Source organism: Anguilla rostrata, chromosome 13 (genome assembly GCF_018555375.3).
Source record: "Anguilla rostrata isolate EN2019 chromosome 13, ASM1855537v3, whole genome shotgun sequence".
NCBI lineage: Eukaryota > Metazoa > Chordata > Actinopteri > Anguilliformes > Anguillidae > Anguilla > Anguilla rostrata.
Window position 1 is genome coordinate 20,382,894 of NC_057945.1, and position 12,120 is coordinate 20,395,013.

Here is a 12,120-nt window from a genome sequence, read left to right on the forward strand (position 1 = left end):
AGTTTGTTTAGAGCTTGTCATGTTCGGTGATAACAAAAACCATATGCTTTTAAAGTAATGTGAGTAAAACGTCTGTGTACCTTTGATTTGGCAACAGCCTCCATGTTACTGGAGAGGTCATCAATCTCCATTTTGTATTCACTCTTCTCCTTCTCCAGTTTCTGCTTGACGCGCTGAAGGTTGTCGATTTGTTCTCCCAGCTCTGCCACACTGTCGGCCTGCTTCTTGCGGAGAGCAGCAGCAGTGGCTTCATGCTGCAGGGTGGACTCTTCAAGATCACGGCGCATCTTCTGGAACTCAGCTTCACGCTTCTTGTTCATCTCAATCTGAGCAGCAGTTGCTCCACCTGCTTCTTCGAGCCTTTCACTGATTTCCTCAAGTTCCCTGGAGAGATCAGCCCTCTGCTTCTCAACCTTGGCTCGTGCAGCACGCTCAGCCTCGATTTCTTCCTCCAGCTCCTCAATACGAGCCTATGGTACACAACAGTGTTGGTTTAGGACATACATCCCACTTTTATCAGCTGTAGTTTGTGGAATTTTGAGGCTTTGACGTATACCTGGAGTTCTTTAATCTTTTTCTGAAGCTGAACACCCAAAGTTTGTTCATCCTCAATCTTGCTGAGAAGCTGGCTCATCTCAAAGTCCTTCCTGTGGAAAATATACAAAAACATTGAGAAGAACAATTTTTTTGGAGATTTCTTTTGCTTTTTATAATTATACTTGCTATCATTGCATTGATTTGAATAATCTCTTACTTCTTGATCTTTTCATCTGACTGCTGCTTGTCATTCTCCAGGTCCATTATGGTTTCCAGTGCCAGTTTCAGATCACCTTCAAGCTTTCTCTTGGCTCTCTCAAGGTCCATGCGAAGCTTCTTCTCCTGTTCCAGAGTGCCTTCCAACTATTGTAGGGAATAAAGATTACATATTGTTTTGTGAAAAAACTACATGCAACATAAATAAATAAATTCATTTTTGTTGGCACTATAGAACATTTTGGTTCTGGTTTTAGCTTCTTGCCTTGAGGTTTCATCTTTTAGTCAAAATGCGTCATGTTTTACTCACATCATCTACTTGTTGCTCAAGCTTGGTCTTTGCTTTGGTCAGAGTGTTGACTTTGTCCTCCTCTGCTTGGAGATCATCCAGGGTCTGCTGATGTGCCTCTTGGAGGGCTTTCTTCTCCTTGGACAACTTGGCAATGGTCTCGTCCTGAGAGGCCATCTCTTCAGTCAGGTTTTTCACCTAAATAAATTAAATTCCACCATGTTAGGGAGATGTCAGTTCCCTGGGAAAATGTGTATACTCTATTTATGAAATGTAAACCTTGTTTTCTGTGGCATGTTTCTCCTTCTCCACTTTTGCCAAGGTGAGCTCTAAGTCATCAATGTCTTTCTTCAGTTCAGAGCATTCATCCTCCAGTTTCCTCTTCTTGGCAGTGAGCTCACCGTTGACTTCCTCCTCATCCTCTAGTCTCTCATTTGTCTCTTTGAGTTTTGCTTCAAGCTGGATCTTTGCTTTGATGAGGCCCTCACATCTTTCCTCAGCATCAGAGAGGCTTTCAGCTTCCTTGTATGGTTGAATACAAAATTGAATTAAACATTTAATTAGGAAAAGATGAAACTATAATATTGATTTAATATTGTTAAGGCATGTTAAGTAGACTAATTTCTTATTCAATTATTTTGATCTCAAGGCAAACTTACAGATGCTACAGCCAACTGTAGGTCATTCTTTTCCTGCAGCAGAGAAACCATTTTCTCCTCAAGCTCCTTCTTCTTGGCTAACGCCTTTGCCAGATCCTCTTTACACTTGGTAAACTCTTCCTTCATGTTGGCCATTTCCTTCTCAGCTTCAGCACTCTGGAGAAGGGGCTTGATCTTGAAGTAGAGCTTCATCCATGGCCAGTGTTTCACATTCATGAATGAGCGGATGTTGTATTGGATGGAGTAAATGGACTCTCTGTATAAAACATGATCATAGTGAAGTATTTCTGCAAAATATTGTAGAATTACTACTGAGACAAAGTAAGTGGTTGATATTTTATGCATACAACAAATAGCTAATTCAGCGCTGATACTCTTAAATTACTGTGTTAACAGAAAGTCATGTAATTTACACACAAACACTAGAACCATGTCTTTACATGATGATCCACTGCTCTTTCTCAGAACAGTATTAATACCTGTGTGTTAACATGTTTTCTGCATAGTAACACATACCTCCTTTCCATCATTTTGACAAACTCTCTTCTCATGAGGAATCCACGACTGAGGGCCTGAGTCATGGTCACCAGTGTTGCCAGTTTGTCATCTCGCATCTCCTCCAGGGTACCCAGCAGACCAGCTTTGAAGAACACCTGGAGGACATATTGCAAATATTCAGTGGATAATAAGACATAAAATCATCTTCATGGATCATACATCATATGATAATGGAACATGGTGCTCACAAATTAATTATGTAAATACATATATGTACATAACGTTTAAGGCTAAATATTTTGTATTTGACAGTTATGTAAAAATAAAAAATAAAAAAATGAATTTGGCACCTAACACAGGACTGAACATATTGAATTCACTGCCAAATTTGAATGGGCAGTCGCCTGCTACAGCAGCTGAGTAAATGCATGAACCCCAATGCCAATTCAGGAGTATGTAGAGATCCACAGTTCTCCTCTGAAACTTGGAGCCACCAGATGCTTCTTTTCACACTGTAGACTACAGCTAAGTTTACATAGAGTGGAGTTGGATGAAGACCTTTCACATGCGGCTTTGACTGAAATCTATGGGTGCTAGTCTAAGAGTTGCTAAATTGTGCACCCTATCTGACTGAACCCTGCCATTCCCTGGGCGATGCAGTCGCCTGTTGCACACCACTCTATGGGGCTACTGGCCACAATTGTCACTGCCATGGCCGGGATTTCATCTGAGGCCTTGAGGCTCATCCATGCACCGCAATGTGGTGCCTTACCCAAATGAGCCGTCCAGTAGGCCATGTTAAATTACATGTTAAGTTTAAGAACCCATCACCATTTACAGAAATACTATTGGTGCCCGAGAAGTCTCTTACCTTAGTGTGGCCAAACTTGTACTGACTTTGGTCCACATCAATGGATCCCAAGAGCTTCTCAGAAGCTTTCTTGTTGTCAATGAATTGTCCCTCAGGAATGACACTGGCATTCAATACTTTGTATCTAAAATAATAGGCAATTATTTTTAATGGAAAACATTGCTATGAAGTGTCCTTGGCTGATTGCCAGTCATCCATTATTGTGGACAATTTCTGTTATGATCATTTATTTATCTTTCAGTTTTACTCATTGGGCTGATTACAAATGTTCACCTTCAACATTATGAATGTCTGTTATTTTCTGCCCCTTTGCTCCTTGGAATTGTTGAGGTGGCAGACAAAATTAAATGTACAGCAGTGACCCATGACATTAACTTACAATTTAAGCTACTCACAGGGCCAGTGACACTGTAGTTTACGTACCGGTCTATTAAAGAGAGGCATAAATTACCTCTGCTTGAAGTCACCATAAAGGATTCTACTGGGGAAACCCTTTCTGCAAATTCTGATACCTTCCAGCACACCATTACACCTCAGCTGGTGGATAACCAAGAAGTTCTCCATGAGACCTAAAAAATAAAGAAAATATTTTCAATGTTCTTCATATGATGTAGAAGAAACAACATAAATGCAGGATATTGTGTCTTAAAACACTGCAATTTATTTACTGTTACAGGAATTTTAAATATTCAGTTTCTTGAATATTTTTTTGACAAGTTCAGTTCATGTGTTTCATCTGATCCTGTCATTTCTACATTTACTGGACAGGAAAGTCCTTAAATGAAGTCCTTACCTGGTGTCTTTGATTCATTAGGAATCAAGCAACGCACAAAGTGAGGATGAGTGCTCCTCAGGTTGGTCATCAGCTTGCCCAAGTTCTCCTGTGGGATGTGAGGAGGCATTATAATGGAATTTATAATACACAACATGGTGATATCTGTTAATTGTCTGGTAGTTGTATTAATATCTAAAGTAGTGTTATGATTGAAAAGAGTGACATGGTTTAATTTAATGAAATGGCAGGGGTTGAGTAGAAAGGTATGTCTGGAAGAGGTAGCAGTAAGAAGGATGATCTCTAGGCAAAACAAACACATTTCACACACTGGAGGATTCCCTTTCAATAATTGATTGTTGTGCTTGCAGATAAAATAGGGAATCAACAACCATATTATGTATAAGTTTAGTACTGTGCTAGGTCAGCAATGCTGTATGTTCCAATACTTGTCTTTTTTAGAATGCCTTTCCCGCCTTTTTCTGCTCAATTTAGAATGGCCTATCATATTTTATCATCGGTCACTGGCACAACCTCTGCTTTTGATTTGGGAGAGCACAGAAAAGTACATGCTCTCTTCTATTGTGTCATGTCAGTCACAGCTTCTTACACAAACACAAAAGGCAATTTGCGTAGACATGGGTCAGAGGAAAACAAAGTTGCCACTGGCATGGTCTGGATTCATCACTTAAAAGGATGAGCCACTGAGCAGCAACTGTCAGCGAATCTTGAATAGCAGCACAGTTTCATTTGTATTCGAGTTAATACATTACCCTGAACATAGCAGACACAGTCTGGAAGGAGCCACCCTTCTTCTTGCCTGCCTTTTTGCCACCACCTTTTGCATCTGTTTTTACATGAGAAATTACACACTGGCATCAGAGTCAAAGCAATTCATTTTAAATCTATTTTTAACGAAAAATTCATTTTCAGTTACCTGCTTGAAAACAAATTTTAATTAGGAACTATGAATTCTGTTTTTGCATGGTAATTTCTTTTCAAAACTACAAGTACAATACAAGTGACTTTCCAATCTTCCCAATAGGTCTATAATGATAAACTTCTGTTAAATTGTATCTGGGTACAAAGAAGACTATTACAGTAATATAAATCAGCACCGTCATACCATCTGCAGCACCGTGGGCTGCATACAGGTGGGCCAGCAGCTTCATTGAAGACTTCTGGTACAGCTGCACCACAGAGTCGTTCAGGGGGTCCTTGTTCTTGTCCAGCCAGCCAGTGATGTTGTAGTCGACAGTGCCAGCGTAGTGCACCAGGGCGAAGTGGGCCTCAGCCTTGCCTTTGGCAGGTTTGGGTTTTTGGAAAGCAGCGGTTTTACCCATATGTTGGTCATAGAGCTTGTTTTTGAAGGTTGTGTCTGAAGCCTTGGGGAACATACACTCCTCTTCAAGGATGGAGAAGATGCCCATTGGCTGGTGGAGGCAGAATATTTTCCATGAAAAGACATTAGGAGTAATTGGACATGTTATTGTCTATTGATAATAAAGGGCATCTCACTTACCTTCTCAATAAGCTCAATGCAGGCAGCCAAGTCCATACCGAAATCAATGAACTCCCATTCAATTCCCTCTTTCTTGTACTCCTCTTGTTCCAGCACAAACATGTGGTGGTTGAAAAACTGTTGCAGTTTCTCATTGGTGAAGTTGATACACAGCTGCTCCAAGGTGTTGAACTAAAATTTCAGGAAGATACAAACTGCTATAAAAATCTGATACCCTCACATAGTTAAAATGATCTTTCATGTAATTGGATTTGTGATTATATCACAGGACACCTCCACTCACATCAAAGATTTCAAATCCGGCAATATCCAAGACTCCAATGAAGTAATTTCTTTGTTGCTTTGTGTCCAACATCTCATTGATTCGGATGACCATCCATAAGAACATTTTCTCGTAGACAGATTTGCAGAGAGCCATAACATTGTTATGGACCTATTAGTATAAAAAGAAAGGTCTTAACTGCCTTGTCAGAATATTTGTATTTGTTCTGTACATTTAAGCATTCCCTCAATGAAAACACAAGTCTGGTTAACTTAATATACAATTAAAGATATAATTATATAGGTTATTATAATATTAGAGTATTACACAAATTTAGATCCATTACCTGTGGTACAGTTTGTCCCTTGGTCACAAACTCATTTCCGACCTTCACTCTGGGATAACACAGGGCTTTCAGAAGGTCAGCTGAGTTCAGGCCCATGAGGTAAGAAATTTTATCTGCCACTAAAATGAAGAGAATCAAGTTTTCATCAGATCTTAAAATTGATAGACCTTGATTTTATGCTCTCAAAATACATCAGTCAAACCACTGAATAATTATCAGAGCTACTTCTAAGCTGGTTCATAAACAGAGCTAATGTGTTACACTTACCCTCGGTGCCATCAGGTTCAGCCTGCTCCTCGCGCTGCTTTTGCTTAAACTTCATGCTCCCATGATGCAGGCAAGCACCAGTCAGCTTGTAGATACCTATCTTCTCATCAGCATTGAAGCCCAAGATATCAATGGCAGTCTAGAATGAAATCAAAAATGTTCATCAGTATTTATCAGGGATTCATTAATTTTATGTATTAAGATAATGTGCACACTCTGTTTTGTAATCATAATTGCCAAAGAGTCCTGAGACTGGATTCAATCAGCATTGTTCTTTATGTTTTACTCTTCAATTACTCTTCATGGGCTTTTTTTTACTAACACAGCTGGGTTACCATTCACAAATTACTGAGAAATACACTATTTTTACATAAAATATTCAGGAAATTATTGTTGAATTAAGACCAATTTCCCTCTTTCTTTGTGCCAAATCTTTATTAGTGATGAGGAAACATTTTTTAGGAAACTTTAGCAGTACAATGCAGCATAAATTATGTTAATCAATTATGGTACACATGTATCCAGTTAGAGGGAAAGAAATCTAAAATTGTCAGTTTAAATTCACAGCAACCAGCTTTGGCTACGCTTCCCTGGTATTAATGTTTCTACTCTTCAATTTTCTGTAAAATATGAGACTTAAGTTTTACTTTTGGCATAAGTTCAAGAAAGGGCAATGGCAAAAATGGCAAGAAGACTATAACCATCTGCTGACTAGTCAGGCTGCTGAGAAGTCAAGATGAATGAGTGATAACTTTTTATGATTGGTTAGTGAAGAAAAACACTTACATCTGTGGCTATGAACTCCTCCACATCATCAATACTTTTGACAGTGATTTCTCCTTGGCTGATCATAGGGTAGTCGTATGGATTGGTGGTAATGAGAAGAGCCTCTGTAAGACACAATAATCAGTTATACACTTTTCTAAGAATTGCAAATGGTATTCACAGAATGAATCTAGTGATTTCATACCCAGCAGTTCAGGCTTGTGGCCTGTCATAAGCTGGTAGAAGATGTGGTAGCTGCGTTCAGCTGACAGCTGGAATGTTACTCTTGACTTTTCCAGCAAATCTGATGGACAAAAATACATTTTCATCAACAAAGTTTTTTGAATCATTTGATAAACTGAGACAGAGTATCAGGTAGACTTACAGGTTTCAATATCAGCAGAAGCCAGTTTTCCTGTTGTACCAAAGTGGATTCTGATGAACTTTCCCTAAACAATTAACAAAATGAAATGAGATTAAATGTTGCCTTATTTTAGCACCGTTAATGTAGATAAGTTAGAATTTTAAGTAAAACTACAAACTTACAAAACGGGAGGAGTTGTCATTCCTCACAGTCTTGGCATTACCATAAGCCTCCAGCAGGGGGTTCGCTGCAATGATTTGATCCTCCAGTGATCCCTACAGTAGACATCAGACACTTCAGAAATGTGCTACCGCAGATAAAGTTCCCAAGATATTTGCTGATTTTTAGAGACTCCCTCTGACCTGCATTTTTCCTGGTTCTACTTTCTTTTGTCCAGCCACAGCGATTGTCGCAAAGTACTGAATGACACGCTTTGTGTTCACAGTCTTCCCTGCACCAGATTCTCCACTGTGGATGAACACAGATAACACTTCATTTAATATTTAAAACCCGAATATTTGAAGTGGGGGAATTCAAATATTTGTACTCAAGGAAAAAGAGTTTGAATACTACAACAATTATATTTTCAGTTGATTTCTTTTTAGTTTACTATTAACTGTGTTAATGGAAATGTATGGGGGGTACATACGTAATCAGGATGGACTGGTTTTCACGATCTGCAACAGGAATGAGAGGAAATATGATGTATTAAACACATTATATTTTAAAGCCCATGTAGAATTTGACTTTTGATGTTCTTACCAGTGAGCATGAACTGATAGGCATTGTCAGAGATGGAGAAGATGTGGGGTGGGGCCTCAATTCTCTTTTTGCCTCTGTATGCTGACACAACAACAGAATCGTACACTGGGAGCCACTTGTAGGGATTCACAGTGACGCAGAACAGCCCAGAGTAGGTCTGAAACAATGAAGGTAGATACATTACATGCTTGGAGACATTCATTTATTCACATTTTCAAATGAATTGAAGAGATATAGAGGAAAACTCACGTAGATCATCCATGCTGCATAACGCTCTTTGAGGTTATACAGCACACAGGGCTCGTTGAGGTGGGTCATCATGGCCATGTCCTCAATTTTGTCATATTTGGGAGGATTCATTGGGTGGACGTCATCCTCTTTGACTGTTATTTTCTGTGAAACAGAAAATAAAAGTTGTGGGTTGATAGTGTTTTTCGCTGAGGGATGAGAGTTCCATAATTCTGTTATGTGGCTAAAAGCTACTTTTCATGCTAACAGAATGTTAATATTTAGGAAGGACAACTTTGCATAGGACCTGAACATGGAATATAAATCCCACATTTTGAATGATCATGGTCGTCCCACTGTGCATACAGCAAAGGATATTGCTGCTCTCTTAGTCTACCAGTGGTGATTTAAGAACGGAAATTAAATGATGGAATTTAGCTCTGAGGCTGCAAGGTTGATTTTTTCTGCCCTTAAAAATGAGTCATGATAGATCTGAACTACCAGTTGCTTGGCAAAATCTCTATTATTATAGTTCTTTTATTTATGGGGTGCACTGCCACAACATTTATTGTGCCCCAAGCTCAACTTAAATTTTCCATCTGGACATGCACTGGAGGAATTTTTTGCTTGCTCTCACACCATTTACACATCAGCTCCATAGGGCAGGGAGCTTTAGCTGTACTTACTTGCTTCCCGTCCAGAGTTTCAACGGTGGCTTTGCCCCCCTCTCTGCTAACGAGTTTCCCTTTGAGGTACATCTCCTTGGGCTCAGCCACAAAGAAGGCCGTTTTGGCATCAAAGGGTGTGTTCTGGGCCTCGATTCTTTCCTTCTCAGGCTTCCGGAGGTAAATGGCCGCCGGGCCATACACCGCCATCTCCGCATCGGTACTCATGATGGCGCTTTACTGAGGAGAAATAAAGTGAATATCAGTCACCTGAATACAACATTTCATCTCAATGAACTAGAAAGAAAAAAAAACCTTCCAAGAGTTCATTGTAAAAGAGTGCTAAGTTTTTCTCTAGTTTATTTTGTCACTTAGACCGTCAGCAGAAAAGCACCTTCTGTTACAATTGTTGGCATTTTAAATATGTACCTAGGGAATGTTCAACTCTTTACATCACTGGTATAAAGTGGGCTGATACATTTTAGAGTTGAAAAATATATAAATTACTCTTTTCATTTTCATTTTCAGATTCATTTTGATGTGAATTGATTTCCCAGATGAGCTCTGAGCTCTGAGGCACACTTTTGTCATTTTTGTTTTTATTTTGGATGAATATGGGAAGGAATGATCAATTATCCTGCAGATTTCTTGAAGATTGAGGGGTTCCTGAAAGGAGCTTGGAAGGCTTTATTCCTTCATGACTGTTGCAGCAAGTTATATTAGGGCATACCTCCTTTGATGCCAAAGGAGAAAGATGGCAGCTAATGGTCTTTGAATGCTGAAAAAGAGAAGTTTTTCATTAAAAGAATATTAAATGTAAACTAAGCTATTTGCTGAAGTGCGAAATGTAGGGGAAAATGTAAGGCAAGCTTTTCTCAGTTTTTTTTTAACTTCTTGAGATATTCAGTGACAAGTTGATACCCTTAAGTCTTTTTGCTTAATTTTCAGTGTAAATTAGATGAAATAACCACATATTTCATACATGAGTTGTGTTTATGATATTTCTATTTGACAAACATGGAATTCAATTATGTTGCAGCATCTTATTTTCATTTATTTTTGTATTACTATTAACGTAATTAAAATTTACACAAATAATCCCTTTGGGCTTCAAGCGTTTCAACATTAGAGTAAATCTCACTCACCTTACTGGGTGCCAGGCTGTCCCTGGGGGCATGAGGGTGGCATCTTTTATAGAGAGAGATTTGACCTCACTCAGCAGAACTGGTCTCTATTTGGTCATGTATTTCTACCCTCTTACAAGCTATCAAGTGCCTGTAGCAGTAGCAGTGATATTATTTTTATCTTGTGATAAATCATTGGAAGTTTTAAATTAAAATATATATATTTTATATGGGCCTGAGGAACTGGGATGGAAGGAAAATGGGATGCATAAAAAATAATCTGAATACAATTTTGAACTGTACAACATTTGATTTATGGAAATATGTTTATTTCCTCCTGAAGTACATTGCTTTGTTCAGAAGTATCTCTGTAAGCAAACGGCTCTTTTGTAATACTTTTGAAATTCATAAACTTTTTTTGTTTTTTGAGGTTGTATTCATAATGCATTTATTTTATTATAGTCATACAATAATATAATTTTTACGCATTAAAAAAATATTTTTCATGTGTAGGTTTATGGCATAACTCTGAACCTTTCAGATCGAACTAATGTGTTTTTAGTGGCCCTGGCATAAATAAAGGGGGAGCCTAGTGTTGCTGTGCAGAGATGAAATGAAACTAAACTGATTGCAGGGCTTTTGCAGTGATTACAAGTAATAATACTGGGAGTGACTGGTTATTCCCAGAACATTTACCAATAATGAAACCTCACAGCACTAAAGAGTGGATTTCAGTATCTTACTGAAAACAAATCCGAAAGTATTTACTTTAATAAGACTCATTAACAGTGAATTTATTTATATCTTATAGTAAGGGCACTATGTGTTCAGTAACAGGTTTTAATTCAGCTTTCTTGTGGGGCAATAATAAATATTCAATTATCAAAAAATCTACCTGACCACTTCCACTCAGCACTCATAGCCACTGCTGTTGGTTGTGGGTGCCTGATTGTCTAGTATGGCTGGTTGCAGGTGCAGGATGAGGCTTTGTCATGCCGGCTGACTCAAACCCTTCCATTCCAAGGGCAAGCAAGAGCCAATCGTGCCTTGCTCTGCAAGACTGCCAGCCACTATCTGTACTGGCAGCCTCGTACACCAGTGCTGACCAATTCAATACTGATTTTTAAAAAATCTACAGAGAGTATATTTTAATCAGTGCTCATCAAAGTCCTTAAGAAATATGGAATCTATACTGCACTGCATCAGGTAAATGCCTCAATTTAGCTTTTGGTGGCGCTGCGTGCATCAATCAATTATTGAAGAAATAATCTTGTTTTCACTTGCAGAAGTAGATGACCTTTCTTTTTTTCCATAAACTAGCAGATCTGCTTATTGCTGGAAATACTATTCTCAACAAAATTTTGTTCCTCATAGGGGTGTGTGTGCATTATTAACCCATTTAGTTTTATTGTTATAGTGCATAAGACTATATGAGCTTAGGAATATCACTTTTAAGTACTACATTATACGTTTAAGCAATCAATATACAATGCACACACTATTATTAAAAGACTTTGCAGATTTTATATCTAGGATTTTTTATCATGTTTGACAACCTCCAGATATTTCCTGACTCTTACATGCTTACAATAGATTCTGGCACTGCGGAAGAACCTAGTTTAGCCGAGGAGAAGCAGTGAAATGTCACTGGTGTACTATTGCAAGACTCTTGCATGTCTTAAATTTTTACCATGAAATTAAACTGATACATGTTCCTTCCAAAAATTTGAAAAGAACCTCACAGCAGTACTGAGATGAGCTGACTTCAGCATTACCTGAAACACAACCAAGATTTAAATCTTTAACCCTTCAAAATCCAACCCTTAAATAACCAAGGAAAAATTTATTATTATTATTTATGTCCTTAAATCCATTAACAAAGTTTTTTTTGGAATGAAACATTCAGGCGAGGAGCCACTTCCTAAAAATTGCTGAACGTGGTGAACCTCTGTGGTGCCGCTAACTGGAACTTT

General features: G+C 38.4%; 1 protein-coding gene across 1 annotated transcript in view; it reads right to left on the minus strand.

Annotated features, from left to right (window-relative positions):
• LOC135237369 (myosin heavy chain, fast skeletal muscle-like) overlaps positions 1–10,224 on the minus strand; it is a 15,816-nt gene extending 5,592 nt beyond the window's left edge. The window contains exons 1-27 of the mRNA XM_064304482.1: positions 10,169–10,224; positions 9,754–9,801; positions 9,045–9,263; positions 8,380–8,523; positions 8,131–8,287; positions 8,018–8,045; positions 7,731–7,836; positions 7,551–7,643; positions 7,390–7,453; positions 7,210–7,308; positions 7,026–7,129; positions 6,240–6,378; positions 5,973–6,091; positions 5,648–5,797; positions 5,365–5,535; positions 4,969–5,275; positions 4,616–4,689; positions 3,864–3,951; positions 3,522–3,639; positions 3,071–3,194; positions 2,218–2,354; positions 1,702–1,957; positions 1,322–1,564; positions 1,064–1,240; positions 755–900; positions 557–647; positions 81–470 (exon numbers count right to left, since the gene is read on the minus strand). Coding sequence (XP_064160552.1) covers positions 81–470; positions 557–647; positions 755–900; positions 1,064–1,240; positions 1,322–1,564; positions 1,702–1,957; positions 2,218–2,354; positions 3,071–3,194; positions 3,522–3,639; positions 3,864–3,951; positions 4,616–4,689; positions 4,969–5,275; positions 5,365–5,535; positions 5,648–5,797; positions 5,973–6,091; positions 6,240–6,378; positions 7,026–7,129; positions 7,210–7,308; positions 7,390–7,453; positions 7,551–7,643; positions 7,731–7,836; positions 8,018–8,045; positions 8,131–8,287; positions 8,380–8,523; positions 9,045–9,251 — 3,732 coding nt within the window. The 5' untranslated portion in view covers positions 9,252–9,263; positions 9,754–9,801; positions 10,169–10,224. The remainder of the gene's footprint in view (positions 1–80; positions 471–556; positions 648–754; positions 901–1,063; positions 1,241–1,321; positions 1,565–1,701; positions 1,958–2,217; positions 2,355–3,070; positions 3,195–3,521; positions 3,640–3,863; positions 3,952–4,615; positions 4,690–4,968; positions 5,276–5,364; positions 5,536–5,647; positions 5,798–5,972; positions 6,092–6,239; positions 6,379–7,025; positions 7,130–7,209; positions 7,309–7,389; positions 7,454–7,550; positions 7,644–7,730; positions 7,837–8,017; positions 8,046–8,130; positions 8,288–8,379; positions 8,524–9,044; positions 9,264–9,753; positions 9,802–10,168) is intronic.
• Positions 10,225–12,120: the final 1,896 nt, after the last annotated feature.